The following is a 20,376-nucleotide window of genomic DNA, read 5'->3' as shown; positions in this document are numbered from 1 at the left end:
CTCAGCTGAGCCGAGGCTTGCGAGCTAAGTCAATTCCGAGCGCGCATTGATGCAGTAGCAGCGGCCGAGATAGCATTCACTCATTCATTATAGCTTGCCTATAAAATGGCGGCAGGGAGGGCTCAATAGGAGGGTTTCATCAGCTTTTGTTTTAATAAAGATTTATTGGCCTCATCATGTCTGGCGATCACCACGCAATAATCGTTGCTGTGAGCCGAGATGGATCAAACGATCAATAAAAAACTTTTTACTCTTGACCAATTCCAACAAATTGCTTTTTATTTTCCACTCTTAAACTCAAGAGTAATTCGCACAGCCCGCCCGCTAATCGGCCGCATCAGCACACATTCAATGGAAGCGAACAGAGGCACCAAGCGCAAGGCGCCACCACTATCAGCGGCAGCAGGCCCGGCAGCACACGAGACGCTGGCCAAGGCGCGGTCGGTCGACGTCACCGGGTTCGTCGAGGCGCGCGCGTTCGAGATCAACGCGCTGCAGCGGTCGCTGGACGGCGCGCGCACAGCCGGCAACGCGCGCGCATTCCAGACGCTGGCGCGGCATCTGCGGCGCAGGGCAGCCAGCCACAACGTCAAGCGCGTGCCGGCGCGGCTGCGGGCGCGGGCAGAGGAGGAGATGCGCAAGTCGGCGGCCGGCAACGACTCGGCAAAGCCGCCCAAGCCCAAGCCCGCCACAGCGCACAGCCGCTACAAGCGCCGGCGCACGCGCGCCGTTCGCGACGAGTACGCGCTGCGGCAGACCGGCGCGCGGTGGCTCGAGACGCACGTGTGGCACGCCAAGCGCATGCGCATGGAGCGCGCGTGGGGCACAGTGGTGGCGGCGACGCCGAACGAGCGCAGCCACCGCGCCGCGTACCGCGCAGCCAAGGAGCGGTGCTACGCGCACGACGCGTCGTACTACGCGACGCTGGAGCTGACCGGCTCCAAAGACGCCATTCTGCAGGCGCTGGCGCCGCTGGTTGCGCCCGGCGCGCTGACCCCGGCCGCCCGCGCTACGCCGACGGCGCGCGCCTGGCGCCGCTGGCCCTGCACCGCGCCCACATGTTCCCGCGCGCCGCGCTCGGCCCGGCGTCGGCGCTGTGGATGCCGGCCGGCGCCGCCGCGCCGCGCACGCTGTGGCTGCGCACGCACCCGGCCATTGCCGACGCCGTGCGCGCCGAGCTGGGCGCCGCAGCCGGGCTGGCCGTGGCCGACGTCACGTGCGACCTCGTGTCGTTCGAGCTGCTGGGGGCCGCCAGCACGCGGCTGCTGGCCGCCGTGCTGGCGCACGCGCACACGCCGAGCGCCGGGGCGGCGGCGCTGCGGGCGGCGCGCTGCGTGCCCGCGCCCGACGCGCTGCCCGAGGGCGCGGTTCTCGCGCTGCGCATCCACGACCCGCGGCTGGGCTTCCCGCCGCGGCCCGATCCGACGGGCGGCGCAGGCCACGCCGGGTCGGACCACGGCGCGCCGGACGACGAGGTGCTGCGCGCGTGGCCCGGCGCGGGCGCGTCGCAGCTGCCAGGCGGCGACGGCGGCGTCTTTGACCGCGCGCGGTGCGCGGCCGATGTGGCGCGGCGGCAGTCGGAGCATGCGCTCAACCAGCGGCGGCGCGCGCAGCTGGTGCCGGGCACGCGGCTGGCGCCGGGCGCCGACGACGTCAGCGTGCCGCTGCTGCTGATCCGCACGGGCCCCGAGGCCGCGCTCGGGTCGCGCGTCGGCGCCTTCGACGCGCGCTTTGTCGGCGCCATGGCGCACGGGTGGACGCTGGTGGCGCCGCGCGGCTGGGGAATGGCGCTGTGGATGCCGCTGATCTTTGCCGGCGCGCGCGCCCAGGGCCAGTGCGAGCGCCTGCACGTGAGCCTCGAGGCCGGGCTGCCCGCCTTCCCGCGCGACTGGCCGGGCACGGCCGCGTACGACGCGGCCGCCGCTGCCGCCGGCGCCGACGCGCTGCTGCGCTGGCAGCGCCGCCCACCCGGGAAGCGCGCCAACTACGCGCACGCCGGCATCGAGTCGCCGTTCTTCGCGCCGCTCCACCGCCTGCTGGGCATGCCGGCCGCGCCCGCCGGGTACCCGCAGCCGGGCCCGGCGGGGCTGGAGTGCCGCATGCGGCGGCTGAAGAAGACGAAGCCAAAGCCCGCGGCGGCCGACCCTGGCCGGGCGGCTGGTCCTGGCCAGGCTGCCGAGCTTGACCAGCCCGCCGAGCTTGCCCGGCCCGCCGACTCCGCCGACATCTGGCTGGTCACCGGCGAGCGGCTGGCGGCTGCCGTCCAGGCGCTGCTGCGCACGCGGCCCTCCGCGACGTGCCCCTGCGCCAGTGGGCCGCGCCGCTTCTCGCCGCCGTCCGCGCCGATGGCGCCGATCAGCCCGATGGCGCCGACGCTCTGCTCCAGCGCTGCCTTGTGCGCGTCCGCCTCGTGTGCACGGCGCGCGGCGTGCCCGCCAACAACGCGCCCGTGTGCCTCCCGGCCTCGGCCGCCGACCCCATCGGGTATGTCATCGCCGGCTCGTTCTCGCTGGCTCGCGGCTGCGGCATGGCGCTCGCCGCCTGCTCACTACGCGGCCTGTTCGCCCTCTGCCGCGACTCGCCGCCACAAGCCCATCGGACCGTTTCCATCCGCGCCATGGACGGGGGCCCCGCCTGCGAGGCTGCGCTAACCGTCCTCCCGTAACTCCACTCCCCGTTTCTCGTGCTTTTTTCTGTTTTTTGTTTGCCGTATAATCCTTTCTTTTCAGCCGGGCCCCCCATTGAAACACAGCGTTGCCTGCAAAAGGCCCAACGAGAAGGAAAATAGCTCCTGCGGCAGCCCCGCTATGCGTGTGGTGATTCTCCTCGCCACATGAGCTCGGCCGAGCCGAGAGCTTGCGAGCCAGGCCAACGATGACGGGCAGGCAGGCATGAATGCAGCAGCGCCATGGTTTTATAGCCGCCTATAGAATGGCAGCAAGGAAGGACGCCAATAGGACGCCGCTTCCTCAGCTTTTGTTTTAAGAAGGTCCTACTATTGGGCCCGCCATTTCTGGCGATCACTGCAACGCGCCACTTGCCACGACCCCACAACACATGCTGCTTGCTCGGAACTGCCAACCGCGCGACATTGTGCGCCCGCTTTGGCACTTTGCGCTAAAAATATACAGCCAACTCTCTTCATCTTTATCTCCCCTACTTGTCCACCCCACACCAACACCAACACCAACACCACACCAACACCAACACCACACCACACCAACACCAACACCAACACCAACACCAACAAAGCCCTCGCACCCAATGCCAGACGAGTCGCAGCAGGGCGCCCAACAGCTCGACGCATCATACCCCGCTCCGCCAGACTACTTTGCTCTGTTCACCGACGAAAACATCGCCCGCCTCCAATCCACAAACCAGGATACCCTGTCAGACCGCGGTGCCGCCGACCCTTGGCTCGACCCGGTTTTAAATACCTGATGCCGCCGCCGCCGCCGCCCGCGTCCGCCTCATATTCAAACTTTGGCCGCATGTGGCACGTCACTGATCGCCTGCCCACCCTGGCAGAGCAGAAGATACCCCAGCTGTACCCAGACGGCCCCATCAACCGCATCGCGAGCTAGTCAGACTCAACCACTCGGTCGTCTTTGAGTTTCTCGACCTCGTGGACGTCCTCATCAAAGACCCGTGCTGTTTGCCGCCCGCACCGAGCGCATCCGCGACATCTTCGTCAACATCCACCACCTGATCAACGAGTACAGGGGCCACCAGGCCAAGGAGTCCCTCAAGCTTATGCTGCGCCAGCAGATCGAGTCTAAAAGAACGCCTCTGCCAATGTCCTGCAAAAATGCGAAGCTCTGGAGCAGACCATTGCTCGCTTGAAGCTGGATGCCACTGCCATGCAGGCAAACCTAACCCCGCCCGACCACAGCTTGCCGCCGCCGCCTCTGCCCAACGACGATGCCACCACCACTGCCAAAGACACGTCCTCTCTTGCTGCCGTGCCCTCCTCTCCTGATAGCCACACACACGTCGCGACTCTGGCCTGAATGCCATTATTGAGTCCATCCAGGGCATCTTGCCAGCTTGAGCGACCCGCCCAAACCATTGGCCGGCTTCCCTTTCTCATTTCTTTTTTCTTTTTAGTGATAAATGAAATGTGATTCGGATGAATAGAGAAAATAATTAATGCAGGCAAAAAAAAAAAAAATGGAAAGTATAAAATAAAATATAATGATCCGGAAGAAAGAAGAAAAATAAACTGGTTACAAGAAGCTGCTGTGGCTTGCGCATCCGCCCGCAGTCATATTAAGCTGTCTGCGTGGTGCTGCCCTCGGCCTGGACCTGGGCTGGCGCCTCTCCGTCCGCATCCTGGCTGTCCGCCGCCTGCCAATTGTTCAGGTGGTAGCACATGCGCCAGAAGAACATGCTGGCCTTCGACTTGTCAAATGACATCTCCTCCCTGAGGTACTCCGGCAAAGCGTCCAGCGCTGCTGTGTCCCCCAGCGGCATGTACTGGTAGCTGCCCTGGCAATTGTCGAGCTCCGTCAGCTTGTATTGGGCAGCCACTAACGGCCCGGACTGCCGGAACGCATACGACGGACCATCGTCGCCGTCCACCGCCTCGTCGATGCAGAGCCCGCTCAGCTCCTGAAGAATCTGCATTTCCTTGCGCAGCCCAACGTTAGAGTTGGCCTCAGCCCGCTTGAGCAGCTCGTCCATCGTCTTGATCGCCTCATCTTTGACCAGCGCCTCCTGCGTGAGCCTATCGACCTGTTGGCGCAGCAGCGCCGCCTCTTTCTCAAACTTCTTGTCGCTCACCGCGCGGCTGGCCGCTTCGCCATTCTGCACTGTAGCTCAGCCGCCTCCTTCAACCGGCTGACCTGAGCCTTCATCTCAGACGACTCTACCCGGAGCTTCCTGATAAGCGCGTCGGCCGCCTCGAACCGATTTTCGGCCGAATGTTTGTATTCCGCGTACTCCTTCTCCGCCTTTGTCTGCCGCAGCCCAAACAAGTCGTCATACTTTTTCCGCCACACATCAGCATCGCTGCCCGACGACTGCGCGAGCTCCTTTCCCTTTGCGGCGCCAACGCGCTGCTTTGGGGCAGCGACGAGAGCCTCGACCGGCTGCGCTCAAACCTCGATGGCGAGTCAATCTCCACAAAAACGTCGTACTTTGAGATCCTGCCCTTGGCCCTGGCGTTGGTCCGAGATTCTGCTATCTTTTCCAGCTCCGATGGGGACGTGGGAGAGTCAGGTTCGAGCTCTGATTCAAACCCAGCGCTGCTTTTTGAATTCAATCTGTCACCAACCGGGGCATTTAATCTGAATGGCCGCCCGTTCTTGCTGTTTGCCTGGGCCTTGCCTCCTGCCCGCCCTCAAACACACATCCTCGTCGACGGCCCTACGCTTGCGGCCATTGATGCAGCAGGTGCATTGGCTTTGGCCGGGGGATCAGCTCGCCCTAAGGACTCAAACAGCGAGGTAGCCTTGCCGCGCTTCTTTGTCGGGTGTCCATGCCAGGACCATCAGAATCAGACAGTCCGTCGCTGTTGTTGACGCCCATACGACCAAATGCCTCATTGTCTCGTCAAAGTGGGCGTCAATGCCGTTGGTCCGGCCATCGATTTTGTCGTCCTGCTGTGTGCGGCAAAATTGGCATCAGCATTGGCGCTGACAGCTACCTTCTCTTGGCTACGGGTCCGACCCACAACTACACGCGGGGCCGCCGGTTTGCTGCCGGTTTGGTTGCTGGCTTAACTGCTCGTTTGACCGCCGGCTTGGCTGCTGGTTTGCGCACACCCTGCTTAGTCGTTGCGGCCTTAGCCTTGGCCTCAACTACCCCTTCGTCTGTTGAAAATACCAGGCGCGTGCGCCTGTTTAGCACCAGCGTATCAGGCGGTGCAACATCGCTATCATCCTTGCTCACCTTGCCTGACCTTTTTGTGGCGGGTGTAATGGCCTGTGAAGCTTCCCCTTCGCCTTCATTATCGCTGTTGTTGTGGTACTCCCTAGGCTGACCCTTGGCCCCAGACGAAGAATCAGCAGCAGGGCCCTTACTCGATTTTTTCGTTGTTCGAGGTGCGGAAACGGTCTTTTTTGCGGCAACTACTCCCCGCGACTTCTGTGGAGGCATGGTAGGTATAAATAAAAGGAAGAAAGAGATAAAAAGGATAAAGAAAACGGCGAGCAGAGTAAAAAAAAAACTATATTATGTTGGAATTATCGAAATGATTAAAGATGTGTCCTTTATTTTTGGGTCAATTGAATCTCTAATCTGAAAAATCGCAACCGTGTAAAAGAGTGTAAAAAAAGAGAAAGAAAGAGGTATAAGCACCTAAAAAATATATTTGGTAAAAGGAGAAAAAAGAAAACGCGAATTTGCGATCGCGTTCCAATAATTGACAAAAGCTAAAACTCGGAATTCTCTGATTGGCTGAGCAAAAACAATCAAATAAAATCAAAAACAATCAAATTAAAAGTATGTAATATTCTCACAAGGCTAAGCGGTCCGCTCTTCCTTGACAGCAGCTGGCTGCTCGGTGTCCTCATCCATCTCGTTGTCGCTGGCCTCTGCCTGGCTGCGACTGCTTGTATCCTGTACAAGTTTTGCATCGGCCGCGGTCTGCGCGGCAGCAGGTATCTCTAGCGGCTCCTCGTCCGACATGAGATCGTCGCTGTCGACATCAATCCTATCGTCATCGTCGTCACCATCGTCAGCCCTCATTTTCACATCCTCATCGATATCCAGCTCCTCAACCTGTGCAGGAAGCTCGGGGTCCGGCTCAGGAAGAGCCTCTGACCGGTGATCGAGTGGGCGCAGGGTGCGAGAGACGCGGGAAAGTATACGATCAATGCGCAATCTAAGCACCGGGTTTCAGTCTCGACGTCAAGCGAGCGCGTATTGATTGTGGCGCTGGCATCGCCGAGATGCACGACTAGGCTCTTGCGGTCTTTTGAAAGCTCGGCCTCTCCAAACTGCTGCCGCAAAAATGCGGCCAGCTTTGTGGCGACCCCGGCGCTGCCACCTGCGCGCGTGGCCAGCGCGTCGCTGGCCATTGTGTCTCCAGCGCCGGCGCTGGCCGGCAACATGTGCGCACCTTTGCACTCAGCAGTGGCACGATCCTCCTCTTCGTCCCTGTCCTCGTCCTCATCCTCCTCCTTGATGCTACACTCGCCGTGCTTTTCTCCGCTGTGCGAGTGCCCGCAAGCGCCCTGCGTCATCTTAACGGATGCCGGACTGCTCTCGATGTTCAGCACCACGGCAACCACCGAGTCGGCCACCATGTCGTCCATCGCACCGCCCTGCCACTCAATCTCGACGTGCTTCTTCCAGCTCGAGTGCGCCACGTCGATGGAGTCGTAGACGCGCAGGATATGGGTCTCGCCGCTCGATGTCTTCTCGATGGTGAGCTGCAGCGTGCCAAACATTTGCTCCAGGTGGTGGCGCAGCAGGCCAAGCGACGACGCGTACGGCACCAGCAGCTGCTGCTCGACGACAACGGGCGCAATACTGGTAAACTCCTGTAGGTCAGAGGCGTCGACCAGAGTGTAGTTGAAGTCCTTCTCGACTAAAATACCGGCGGTCCAGTCGCCCTCGCGCGGCACCCTGCTGGCAGGCTGCCAATAACACGTGCCATCTTCTCGCCGCGGAAGTACAGCCTGACGTTCTCAGTGTTTCGCGGCGCGTGCACCTGAATGTCGTAGTCAGAGTTCTTGTACTTGTCGATGATGTTTGCGCGCAGGCTGCGCATCGTGTTTTCCTCGCCGTGAACGAGCACTACGTACGGTGCGCGGATCTCGTCGATAAAGGCGCTGTTCTGCGCGTAGTCAACGTGCGCCGAGAACGAAATGTTGCTGACCGACATGCGGCGTGGGATATTGCCGCCAGCCAGCGCCTGAATCGAGTCGGGCCCGTTGACGATGCTGCGCGCCAGCGTGCCCTCGACCGAGTACCGGTGATGATCAGCCCATTTTCGGGCCTGGGCGCCCAGCGCTCGAGCAGCTGGCGCGAGACACCGTTCTGCAGCATTCCAGGGCTGGCGAGCACCACACATGGGCCACTGTCCGGCACCTCGGAGAGATTGGTACGCGTCTTGATGTACTTGAAATTGAAGGGGTTGGTGCCGTTGCGGTTGTACTGGCGCTGGATGCGCTGGTTCATGTGCATAATGTACTCCTTGTACAGGTCCATACCCCGTTTACCCAGCGACGAAATAAAAAAGATGGGCACGCCCTCGAGCTCGGCCGTAAACCGGCCCCAGTGCTCCTCCAGGATGAGCAGTAGCTCTTGCGTGCGCCCCAGCGCTGTGACAGGCATCAAACAGCTGCCGCGCCGCCGAATGATGTCGCGCACCTGCTTCATGAACGCCTTTTCGCGGTCGACGCGCGGCTGGTGGCTCTGCAGCCCGTATGTCGACTCAGTGATCAACACGTTGACCGGAACGCCTGGGTTCTCAGCGGCCACCAGATGCCGGTCCTCCTCGCGTGAGTAGTCACCGGTGTAGAGCACTTGACGCCGGCGATCTCGATCAAGAACATCGCCGCCCCGAGAACATGGCCTGCGTGAAATGCCGTGAACTTGATGCCGTTAACCTCGGTCAGCTGGTGGACGTCGATCTCCTCGATCTTGGCGTGTGCGCTGATGATGTCTGCCTCGGTGTACAGCGCGGTCGACTCCGAGTTTGATGTGTTTGTGACCGGATGTAGTCGTTGGCTAGCCAGCGAAAGACGCCCTTTGTCGGCCGCGTCATAAAAGTGCGGCCCTTGAATGTGGTCTTCTCCAGGTAGTACGGGACCGCCGCCGCGTGGTCAATATGGAAGTGCGAAACAAGCAGAACATCGACTGTCGACGGGTCAATGTTGTCAAAGTACGGCAGGCTCTTCTGTCCGCTGTGGCCAGCATGCAGGCCGCAGTCGAGCATGACTGTCTTTCCCTTGTACTGGAGCACAATGCACGACCGCCCGACCTCGCGCCCGGCGCCTAGCGGCATAATCGTCAAAAGGTCGCCCTCGTCCTCGATGGGCACGACGACCTCTGTCGCCCTTCGGTTCGTCGTGGCCATGGCTCGGCGTTCAAAATGGAATGTAAGCTAGAATATGGTGCGAACGACAACAACAGCAAGATTGAAGACCGAAATGCAGTGAGGTACGTCGATTTGAAATGTCCACAGTAGCACACGAAACAATAAATAATAATAACAATAAAAGGAATCGTAACGCAAATGCATTCGGGACACCCCGCTGCGGCCGCGAGTTTCGAAAGGGCAAGACATTTTTGTTTTTTGTCGAACACAAACACGAACACGCTCACTGCAATTCGTGATCTGATCTAATCTGATCAAAATCCGCGACTATCTGATCCGTTTTTTTGGGGCCGCAAGTGATGTGGGCAAACAGAGGCTTCTTTTTTTGCGTGGCAGCTGACACGCCCTTTTTTGGAAATGACAACAAAGTTGCTTAATTCGCTCTACTGGGTCCAGATGATATTGAATGAGGCATGCGTTCTAAATTTAGGACTTTACTTTTGGCAGCAGCCATTCACTGCTATTTTTCTTGATGTCATAGAAAATCCAGGCAGACCTGCTGTCAGCCACACGACCAAGCCAAGCTTTTCTCTGCACTCTCCCCAACTCATCATGCATGACTTTTTTTGTGCACACCTCTTATTTGTTGTTTGTGCGCGTAGCTGTTGTAAATAAAGAAATTAAGATTGTATATTTTCTGAAGCGTACAACCCAACATGGAAGAAATCAAGCGTGCAAACGGAAGGGTGTGGGCAATCATCTATTTTGGATTTAAAATTTTCAAAATAGTGCACCCCCTAGCGTCAAGCATGTTGCAGCAACCAGTGATAAAAATATATAAAAATGGAGGTCATTGTCAGCATCGGAAGCTTACCAGCTGCACACCGCAATAATGACGACAGCCTGTAGCACTACCGTGTATAAAAGAGAACCAAGCTGGAAATTGACAATGTTCTGCTTTCTCACCGTTGTCATTTTCGATTCTGTATTGTTTATTTTTTACTATTATTTTGTGTATTTACTGCCTGCTCTACCTATTTTGCTTCCAAGCCATAGCAAACACCACATTGCCTCACCTATCTATAACTAACTAATTAATTAATACTCCTCCTTTCACAAAATGCTTCGCGGATTTGTCATCACGCTGGTTATCGTCCTGCTCGTGCTGCAGGCACTGTCATCTCTGTTCGAGACTGGTATCTACGCGGTGTGCAGGTCTTTTTGGACAAAAACGATCTTGCATACACCAAGGGCTGGCAGTACTACTTTAAATGGGTTGTTAAGCCGCTGTCGGCCGTCACTGCACTTGGACTGCTGATATCCAGCATGTGCTCTTGCTGCTGTGGCGGACCCAAGCGCTCGGCCGATATCCGCGGTGGACGCACGTTCCCAAGCGTGCTTGGGTTCTTCTCGCTCGTCCTGACTGCGCTGTGGGCAGTTGTTGTCGCTTTCCAGGTGCGCGACACTAATGTGACCACGATCGATACAATCATCAATAACTCCTTTGCCAACCAGGCGTTCATCTACCCGCTGGGAAAGGGCTTCTCGCTGAGGAACGACTGCAAGGCCAGCCCATTTACGCTGATGGAGCATGGCGAGACCGCCTGCACCCTGCTCAAGGCAGAGACGGCCCTGACCATTGTTTGCCTCGCCCTGTGGGCGCTGACCTTTATATTCTCGACTTTACTGTGCTGTATTGTGCGCCGCACTCGCCGCGTCAACCACCTACTGCCGACTTTAACGCATATAGTCCTACGACCCCTCAGTTCAAGCACTGAGCAGATTTGAGGATAGATAAAGCCATAATGGCGTTTGTTTTTTGTCGTTTCTAACTTATTTAATGAAATGCAATATCTACAAATTACACTTGGGCAATGTAAGCCCGCGGACTATTGACTAACGTAAAAAATACATAGCGGAGAGACAAATATCACAAATTCGATGATAGATTTGCTAAAAAAAAATTGGTGAATATTGGCATTAGTACACCAAAGAAAAGAATGAGACTACAAGTATCCTACAAGTCGACATCTTCCCACAGATTGAATAGCAACCTGAAAGGTGTTTAGAAATTAGTGGCAATAGACCATTATGGTTGAAGATACTATCCAGCTCGCTGCTTCTTTTGAAGAGAAGAAGCAGGGACAAATGGATTCTTGCGCACACGCTTGGTCTTAGTCCTGGGCTTGGGCTTGAGCAAAGTCTTGGGTGTCGCTGTAGACTCGGGTTCAGCCGACTCTGACGATGTTTTTTGCGCAAGAAGCGAAGAGGACGATTGCCTGTAGCAGGGCATTAATAATGATGTGGAAGTTCAGCCCCGCAGCCATGTTGCGATTATTCCACTTCCATCTGCCTGATGGCGCTTTTTCGCCATTCTTGATCTTGGTTCCGTCAGCCCTAAAGGTTTGCACTGGAGCAAGCCGTGGCATAAAATTTGGCGAGGTTTTTCTACCACCAGGATTATATTAACGCCTGTTGCGGCTACTTACTGCTGTTGACCATTCTGCTGTTGCTGCTTCTGCTGCTGTGCAGCCAACTCTTTCCGCATCCTCTGTCTGACTTTGCACTCGATTTTGCCCCGCGACCAGCCGCTTAGCCTGATAATGCGCTTGAGATTATCGGCGGCTGGGTATTGATATACTGCTTCCAATTCCGCTCAGCTAGCTCATCCCGCAGCTGCTGCTTCACCTTGCGGGAAATCTCGCTCTTAGACCAGCCCCTTTCCTCCTTATCTACCGGATGATATTGGCAGACTGTGGCCGAATAGGCATCCACTGGTTGCGACTCTGCTGCGCACTGTCAGTAATAGATGTGGCGTTGGCGGCAGTTTTAGTTGCAACAGAAATGGCTGTGGCTGCTGCTGCAATGAAATCAGCAGCAGCGTCGGTTGCAGCTGTGATGAAATTGGATGCTGCTGCTGCCATTGCGACGTGGTATCTGTGCTTAGGATTCTGCAGATGAGAATCATCAATTTTGTGAAACTTCTCCATCCTGCCCTCACGCACAGGGCAAAAAGTTGAGGTGGAATACTCGTCAATCAAGTAACAATGAACCCTGGCTTATTAGCATCTCTCGCAGCCCCTTGCCACGAATTGGCTCATGGTGATGGGCCATGCCAGGGGTTCAATTATCAAGAATAAGGACTAGATCTGGCTCAAACGCTGTACGCAAAGTTTTTGCAAGTTCGACGTCAGCATGCTTTCTGTTGACAAAGGAAAGATAATGGAACTTGCGGTGCAGGGGGTCAGTTGAGCTGCTGCCGTCGTACTTGCGACTCTTGTCAAGGATCTAGCATGTTGTGGTAATGTTCTCCCAAAACAAAACCACCTTTACGGCGCTCAAGGAGGTACTCTACATACAGCCTACAATCAAGTATACTGAAGTCAGGGTGGTTGAGTGCACGCTTGGCATCCTCAACATACATATACCATTTGTTTCCGCCTTGGCAAGCTTTGTGGGATCAAGTTGGAAGTCATTTTTTATGCTTTTGTGGATCCAATGAAGAATGTGATAAAAGAAATTGCGGCTTGTCTCCGGCGATTGATTAATGAATCAATCGCTAGTTAATTCCCTACTTGGATATGCGGGAATTCATACGCACACATAAATACCAATGAATATGAACATGTAGGCTGTTCATCCCTTAGCTTTCTTTTAGTTCATTTTTATTCAATATATATTTATAACATAATAAAGAACATGTTCACAACGTTTATTACCCTCTGAATTATTGGTATAGCGGAATATAACTCTCTCATCCTTTTTATAATTGCTGTTATACCCCAAACAATAGAGCATATCCTGTTGACTGGTATCACAAAGAATTGATTTGTCAAAAATACCATGAATAATATTTCTGGCAAATCACCAATGTATTCGGGAGGGAAGCCTTCTTACTGCAGGGTACATTATTGCTGTCGCTGTTGTTTTTGTTATTGTCATAATGCCAGAACCTTTCCGAGACTATGAAATACTCTTAGCCTTGATCCCTCATTTTGTGTGTTTATTGGTGAGTCGAGTAATACAACTATTGCAACACCATCGGTACGAATGATCCCTCAAATCCTGTGCGATTTTTTGTTTTTTGAGTATTAAGTGAGAATGGCTAACAAGATATATCACAACAAAGTGACCAATTTCCTCTGGCAACTTAACTAAAAGCTCCCCCATAGGCGGAATCTTGGGGGCCTTGATATCCAGGCAAAGACTATCCTTGTGGAGCACTTCGAGTCGGCCCTTTGTGATAGACAAAATAAACCATGCATGAATGGTTTGTCGAGCGTAGTGAAACCCGGTACAATGGACATCCTCATCAGAAAGAGGGAAATTGTCTTCACAGCTTTGTTGAGTTTTAAAGACTGAAACATATCAACAAATGTCCCAAAGTGGTTTACTGTCTCGGCTATAAAATCATACTTTAGTCCCCTGTCGCTGAAACTGTAGCCTTTGTGGTAGGTGCCAAAGAAGCTCTCAATTAGGCGCGCCATCCTATTGTAGAGAATAGGGTTGAAAGTCTGCTTGGTGTCGAGCTTCTTCCCGGCTTTGATTTCTTAGCAAACAGCAGAGTCCACTTCATCTTGCCCCCCCCCCCAGAATTCTGGTCTCCTTACTAATGCACTGTTGTATTTATTTTTCAATATAACCGCCCACACTCTCAAGAATTTGTACTGTTGTTTAGTCCATTCCTTTAAATCAAGTGCTATCTCGACCATGTGTCTCAGTGCTTTAAAGCACTGAGACACATGGGATTTATATGCTGCAAGGATTGTCGCACCCTGTAATTAGCAATATTGGCTGCACCAATGAGATGTGGGCACTCAAACTTGGTCTCGACGAACGTGTACCTGTGCTTGTTGTCGAGTTTGCCGTTTGCATTATTTAGGTTGTTGCTGCATGATTTGTTTTATCTCCGAGGCAAAGGGCAATAAATCACTCCTTAAAGAAACCTGGATTTAGATGGTTGACAATACTATAGTCCTCATCATCCAGCTCCTGTAAAAAGATATACTGTGCGAGCTTGTAGGTAGCTGTTGTAACACGATGGACAGTGACAACATGCTCGCGCAAAGCTGGTAGGAAGTAGGGACTGCATTTTTCAAAGGCCGGGTAGGGCCTCCGCACTGATGGGCATACTAAATAATAGATATAAAAATAAAAGGCTGAATGAGTTGATTTGAAAATAGAGTGTAAAAAATGTAAAAAAATATATCTGCTTCTAATACTATTTAATTACATGCAATTATACTGCACTTTTATATATATTTGTATTTCATTTAATAAGTCATTTTAAAATACAACAAAAAATATTTATTACACTATAAAATTGGTTTTAACAAAAAGGAGGATTCTATACTAGATGGTGGTTTAAATACCCCCAACGATGAATATAGAATCCTATAGAAATGTGCATGCAAGCCAGAATGCTAATCATTATTGATTTGATCATGAACACCTAATTCCTAGTAACAGTTTTAGGCATGATACCTTAAATAGGCGTCCTGATGCAAATCAAGTAAAGCAAATGTTGTTTTCATGCCTTTCCATAAATGAACATATTGATTAGCTCAATAAATAAGGCAACCATAAAATATAAAACAAATGCAATAACTTTAAAGCAATCGACTATGTGCTGTAATTAGAATATGGATTAGCAATTGGTGATAAATTGAAATATTATCTTGCATTTATACTGTTATTTAACTTTGACTTTGCGAATAAATTGTTTGTATGCTATTGTTGCACAGACTAAAGATATGGAAGTGGATGTTGAGGTTGAGAATCGCGAAACAGGTTTCCACCTGCATGCCGATTGATAGGGCACTAATTGGATCATGAAGGCGCAAATTAGGGAGGCATTACATTGATGCCTAAACATGCTCCCCATTTTGCAATGCACACGCATGAGTGTACACACACGAAAACCACAACACTGACTTGCCAAGACACCAGTCTGCTGCAGAAGATCCAGTTCTCACCAACGGCCGCACAATTGACAATGTGCACAACAAAGGCGACAAGGCACATATATAAGATGAGGCCGGCCTAGTAGTATTTTAGAAACATCAGTAATAAAACCTTTTATAAATTCAACCACATTCTCTAACACTAGAAAACTAGTGCTCTCTACGCACCCCTCTTATTATAACACTATTACGTCACTTGTTAAATAATTGGATTAATTGCTTGTTGAAAAGAATGCGGTGAAATAAAATGGCAATAATGATGCGAACTATGTGAGTAAAAAAGACTATAATTCGCGCCCACAAGATAAGACATGCTCTCATCTTTATCTTCCTCATTTATTATCAATTTTCAATTTCATACTCTTATTTGACGTTGCTTTGCTTGGTAAGTAATATTAGCAGTTTTAATGTAGTGTTTTTACTTGTAACATTTTTCATATTATAGGCAAAATTGGTTTTGTACTTGTACTTATCGTTATTGCCGCTGATTCCATGCCATCCACTCACTGCTGTTTTCTGTTACCGTTGTTTTTTGTCTCCGGCTCTGTCTCGCACTTGCTGCTGTTTCTCCGTCTTGCATATTGATTCCCACTTACGTCGTTATTTTGTCACGCATTTTGCTTTTGTTTATCTTCCAACTTGCCGCTGCCACTTTAACCTGAGCTCTACATTAAAATTGCCAAAGCAGAACTGGTTTTGCTGCATGCGCTGGCATCAGCATTGGTGCGGCCGTAGCAAAACTGGTTTTTCTACGGTGCTGGTGCCGGTACCAGGGCGCCTGAAAGATCTGCAGTCTGAATTTTATTTAGAATTTTTGGCATTTTATATACTGATTTTATTATTATTTAATGTAATAAATGCAAATAATTTCAATATTTTATATTTTCAAAACCGAAATCAAAAATATAATATATCGTTAAGCGTCACACTTAACTCATAATAAAGCACCAGTCAGACGCAAACATTGAATACTCCCCTGCATCTTCAAAAATCTGGATTTTCTGAATTTTAGGCTAAAAAAGTGAGGAAAATGGGTTTTGAAAACCCCCCCGCTTAAAAATCTGGAATTTCGTTATAAATGTCTGGAAATTTTAAAATCCATTATCTTACGAGCCAACGGCTCTTCAACAATTCGGATGGCCAGCAGGCCAACCCTCAAGATGGTTTAAGTCTTTCTGGGCCACGCCTTATTTTTAAGATATAAAAGAAAACCTGAGTGCCCAAGGATGATTTTTTGTCCTTTGCCAAGACACCCGAGGCAGTTCTCACGGCAGGGCGGGCATTAACTAAGAAAATTGAGAAATGAGTTAAGGAAAGGAATGGAAACCGCCTTTCGGGTTTGCCAAAGGTCAACCTGTATTTATACCAGTGTAATGCAAAATGAAAACCTCACCGCGAGTTGAATGGCTCTTCTTTGTGACTCCGTCAAATGGAGCCACGTGTCGGGCCATTTTGGATTCAACTGCAAACGGGTGCATCAACTCGCAGCATTAGTTTACAAAAGAACGAGCTGAGCCCATGCTGCAAAAGCAAATTTATACCTCTGATATTCTTACTAAACAAAATTACTTGTGTATAAATGGAGCGACATAAGCGAGCGCATGAAACCTTGCTTTTTTAAAAGAAGTTCAAAAGAATAGTACGCTGCAGCTCCCTCCATTTTCCGACATGTTGCAGCTAACATGTCGGAAAATCAGGGGAAATTGTGCACAATACCAACTATTAAAGCTTACCAGCAGCACGCCAGATTTCAACATTATAAAAGAGAATGGTGCTGACGGAGATTTTTTATGTCGTTTTTATTCCCACCATTTTATAATTTTTGTTTTATTTATTTTTGTTCTACTGTCCTAGCTTCCACATAAACAATACAGTTTCATTTTCATACAGTCATTTAACAACCTTATTTTTTACATAATGCTTCGCGGGTTTGTTGATACGGTGGTTATCATTCTGACCGCTTTACTAGCCTTGATATCCTTGTCCGAGTTGGGTATGTTTGCCGGGGTGCAGCTCATCATGATCAAGAGACACCTTGTGTACACCAGGAGCTGGCTCTACTTCTTTAGATGGGTCGTATTAGCACTTTCTATTTGCTTTTCAGTTAGACTGATGGTTTATAGTTGGTACTTGTGCCGCTGTGGCGGACGCAAACGCTCAATGGAAAGCAGCTCAAACCGCACGTTCCCGTATCTTTTCGGGCTCTTATCGCTTATTCTAGCACCGCTTTGGGCAGTAATCGTTTCATTCCAGGTGCGCGGCACCGACTCGACCATGGTGGCAACAGCCTTCAACAACTTTACCTCTGGCCAGACAATTGTTTTCCCGCTGGGTAAGGGATTCCTGCTAAAGGACGACTGCCATGCCAGCCCATTTACCCAGATTGAATATGGCGAGATTACTTGCTCGCTGCTCAAGGCCAGCACTATTATAACCATTATTTTACTCGGTCTGTGGACTCTGTCCCTAATTTTTGCAATCTCCCTGGGCTTCCTTGTGCACCGCACTCGCTACGAGAACAATACCGACATTTACATTTACCCTCGTGAGACTGCGGCACCCGAGCCCAAAGACTAAGAGATGTATAGGTCCTGTCTTTGTGTCTGCGAGACGATGAACATGTGGACCAGTCCAATTAATTGATGTGGCTATATTTTAATGTGTACATACACGTGCAACATCGTTGTCGGTTGACAGGGGCAACGCGTTCAATATTTTAATTTAAATAATAAATAACAAATAATACATTTACAATTTCATTGTATTTTCAAAATTTTGAATGCCACTTTGTCAAGGTGCCATATTTGTATTGGGGATGCAGTCGGTCTGTCCGTTTTTTGCAAGCAAAGATGGATTGGACTGTCGCCTGTTTGCGTGCATGCACGCATGCTGCCCCGCTGATGCGGTCGAAATTAGCGTCAAAAATCTACGCTTCTAGAAAAAGAAAAAGTTTGACATTTGACAATGTTTTCCAACAATCAATCGACAAAATACATGTAAACCAGTATATCTGCAATACTATATTAAAAGGCGCGCGTGAGAGAGCTCGGCCGCAAAGTCAATAATCAAAATTGAGCAGTCGTGCGAACATGACACAATGCGCGACTTGTCCAGCATGAGCTTTAAAACACGCGATGTATGCACGTTATTGATCCTGTGAATAAGCGCTCCAGTCGAGAACTGCCATATCTTGATTGACCCATCGTACGAGCCTGAGACCACAATATTCATGCTGCGGTCGAACATGACTGTGCGCACCAGATCTCCATGCGCATTGCCAATTGTGCGCTCGCATGCCCCCGTTTCTGCGTTCCAGATGCGGATCGTCCGGTCGCTGCTTCCTGAGACAATATACTTGCCGTCAAAGTCAAGGCACGCCACGCCACGAGTGTGTTCAACTAGCGTCATCACACAGGAACGTGTGTTCAGATCCCACACGCGGATTGTTCGGTCGCCTGAAGCAGACACCAGCCTGTCATTGTGCAGGTGGATAGCGTTGACAGCTATTGCATGCCCACTCAGCTCAATCAGGTTAATAAAACCGCAATTGTCGCGCTGCCACACCCGCAGCATGCTGTCCTTACATGCCGTTGCCAGCCATCTGCTATTGAATCTCAGCGACAGCACAGCACTCGGGTGGGCAAGCCGCTGCCTGATCAAAAGTGTTTTGGTGTCCCACACGCACACGCTTGCGTCTGAAGAGCCTGTGATAAGCATGTTGCTCTCAACCTGAAGCGTGAGAACTGAGCCCGTGTGGCCCCGAAGCGTTGCCAACTGCGTGAGCTGACCACCAACCTCGGATAGATGCCACAGCTTGACCAAGTGGTCCTTGCTCCCCGTAAACAGCCGGTTGCAGCGGTCAAATTGCAGACAGTACACGCCTTCCGAGTGCGCCGACTCCCATCTGTCTACTCGGCACCTACCACTACGCCAATTTCTGAGCAACGAATGGTATTCAGAGTACACTTTGCGCCAATGGATGGGCCTGTCTTCTTGGTAATGCATGTTAATCTGCTTTTGTGAGCGAGTGAGCGCTGTGCCCTGGAAATTCCGCAGAGAAGGCACTGGCAACAATGGCAATGCCAATGGAAACGGCTCTGGCAAACTAGAGACAAGAAGCGGCACCATACTAGCAGATTCAAAAAAATTCTGCTGGTTTGCTGACGCCATGCCCAGACTCGCCAACGTGGATCTGCTGGCCCTAAACGCGTGGTATTTGGCCTTGGCAATTGCAATTTGTTGCGGCTCCCAGGCAGGCAATCTGCTTGTGCCAAGCGACATAGCCCACGACGTGTCTGCCAATTGGGCTTCTATAGCCGCCGTTGTGAGTGCGCCGGTGTCTGCCAAGTCATGTGGCCCAGTGAAAGATGCGGCCAATGCTATGGCTATAGATGCTTGAAACACAGCGCTGTCGCGCAGAATTGTGGTGGCACTGAGGCCCTGTGGAATGGAGCAATAGAAATCCCAGCGTTTCTTGTCCACTGCCCAGCCGCGCTGGTAAAACAGCCGGCGCCAAAGGCAAGGCTGGGTTGCAACGGCGTGCCAGCGGCGGTTCACAAGCGACACGTTTCTAGCAATGTCAGAGGCGGGCACAAATTCGAGGATTCGCGTTGATATTTCAACTGGCAGACCCCCAATAAAGTCGCGGCGCAGGAGCATGCTTAGCTGGTGCATGGCTGAATTGAGCATGTGTGTCGGGACATTTGAAAGCAGCAGGATTGCGAGTTGCGCGCAGAACTGGGGATTGACCGAGCTTCTGAGGGTGAATGCCAACGATTCCATAGCCTGCCATTCGGCGGACGCAATTGGTAACCCGTCAGAGTTTACTGATACTGCCAATATTAGCTTTGAAGATAACATCAACGATGATGATTGTGGTGGCGATGGCATTGCTGCCAAAGGCAAGCGGCAGTCATCAAGACCTTCGTCCTTGTGCTTGTACATAATAGTATGTTTTTATTTGTACAGACAGGCGGGCGGATGGTGTTGTGATGCAATGAATGAATGAATGTATAGATGAATGTGTGTGATATATGTATATATGTGTGTGTGGATAAAGATGCAGTACAAAATAAATGAGGGTGCGAGAGTATTTCATCGAGTGCCAATGTAGATATTTTAAAATGATGGACGACAATGATAAATGTTTATTGGACATGTGCCCAATAGAAGCGGAAAAGTGATAATGTCGTGTGGATATGCAGATATGCGGCAGTGTTGTTGGCAAAAGGCGAGAAAATGGATTATTGTTTGTCATGTTGCCGGGCAGCGCGTTTGTATTTAAACGGCTTGAAAAACTCTATATTAACATTTTATTTGGTCTAGGACATGGACATGGACAGGCGAACAGCAGCAATGACAGCGGCATCTGATCGGGATATGCTGGTCAAGAATTAGTGGCGAGGCTGCGCGTGATGTTGCCAA

The 20,376-nt window shown here is 51.7% G+C and overlaps 6 protein-coding genes across 6 annotated transcripts; 4 read left to right on the top strand and 2 right to left on the bottom strand.

Annotated features, from left to right (window-relative positions):
- Positions 1-351: 351 nt before the first annotated feature.
- BX661DRAFT_200819 (ribonucleases P/MRP protein subunit POP1-domain-containing protein) lies at positions 352-2,930 on the top strand (the record flags this gene model as incomplete). Its single annotated transcript, XM_051538453.1, has 5 exons — positions 352-911; positions 947-2,261; positions 2,312-2,661; positions 2,768-2,816; positions 2,856-2,930. The coding sequence occupies 5 exons, from the start codon at positions 352-354 to the stop codon at positions 2,928-2,930; spliced, it is 2,349 nt and encodes a 782-aa protein (XP_051388897.1).
- Positions 2,931-3,264: 334 nt separating this feature from the next.
- Positions 3,265-4,010, top strand: BX661DRAFT_200818 (uncharacterized protein; the record flags this gene model as incomplete). The annotated part of the gene is made up of 5 exons (XM_051538452.1): positions 3,265-3,426; positions 3,531-3,547; positions 3,589-3,631; positions 3,673-3,797; positions 3,893-4,010. The coding sequence occupies 5 exons, from the start codon at positions 3,265-3,267 to the stop codon at positions 4,008-4,010; spliced, it is 465 nt and encodes a 154-aa protein (XP_051388896.1).
- Positions 4,011-4,169: 159 nt separating this feature from the next.
- On the bottom strand, positions 4,170-6,250 carry BX661DRAFT_188667 (uncharacterized protein). The gene is made up of 6 exons (XM_051537456.1): positions 5,681-6,250; positions 5,648-5,652; positions 5,436-5,549; positions 5,088-5,331; positions 4,845-5,010; positions 4,170-4,806 (listed from the first exon to the last, which is right to left on the bottom strand). The coding sequence occupies exons 1-6, from the start codon at positions 6,097-6,099 to the stop codon at positions 4,270-4,272; spliced, it is 1,485 nt and encodes a 494-aa protein (XP_051388895.1). The 5' UTR covers positions 6,100-6,250; the 3' UTR covers positions 4,170-4,269.
- A 3,602-nt stretch (positions 6,251-9,852) lies between these two features.
- BX661DRAFT_188665 (uncharacterized protein) lies at positions 9,853-11,070 on the top strand. Its single transcript, XM_051537455.1, is given in 3 exon segments — positions 9,853-10,151; positions 10,205-10,738; positions 10,756-11,070. The coding sequence occupies 3 exon segments, from the start codon at positions 10,110-10,112 to the stop codon at positions 10,765-10,767; spliced, it is 588 nt and encodes a 195-aa protein (XP_051388894.1). The 5' UTR covers positions 9,853-10,109; the 3' UTR covers positions 10,768-11,070.
- Positions 11,071-16,771: 5,701 nt separating this feature from the next.
- BX661DRAFT_188654 (uncharacterized protein) lies at positions 16,772-17,693 on the top strand. Its single transcript, XM_051537454.1, has one exon. The coding sequence runs from the start codon at positions 16,870-16,872 to the stop codon at positions 17,527-17,529; it is 660 nt and encodes a 219-aa protein (XP_051388893.1). The 5' UTR covers positions 16,772-16,869; the 3' UTR covers positions 17,530-17,693.
- Positions 17,694-17,817: 124 nt separating this feature from the next.
- On the bottom strand, positions 17,818-20,012 carry BX661DRAFT_188653 (WD40-repeat-containing domain protein). Its single transcript, XM_051537453.1, has one exon. It carries the CDS (start codon positions 19,894-19,896, stop codon positions 17,971-17,973), a length of 1,926 nt encoding a protein of 641 aa, XP_051388892.1. The 5' UTR covers positions 19,897-20,012; the 3' UTR covers positions 17,818-17,970.
- Between the last annotated feature and the right edge of the window lie 364 nt (positions 20,013-20,376).

The sequence above is a fragment of the Kickxella alabastrina genome, assembly GCF_025024165.1.
Source record: "Kickxella alabastrina strain RSA 675 chromosome Unknown BX661scaffold_32, whole genome shotgun sequence".
Classification (NCBI taxonomy): Eukaryota; Fungi; Kickxellomycota; class Kickxellomycetes; order Kickxellales; family Kickxellaceae; genus Kickxella; species Kickxella alabastrina.
Note: the sequence above shows the minus strand (reverse complement) of the source record. Positions and strands in the feature narration are given on the sequence as shown.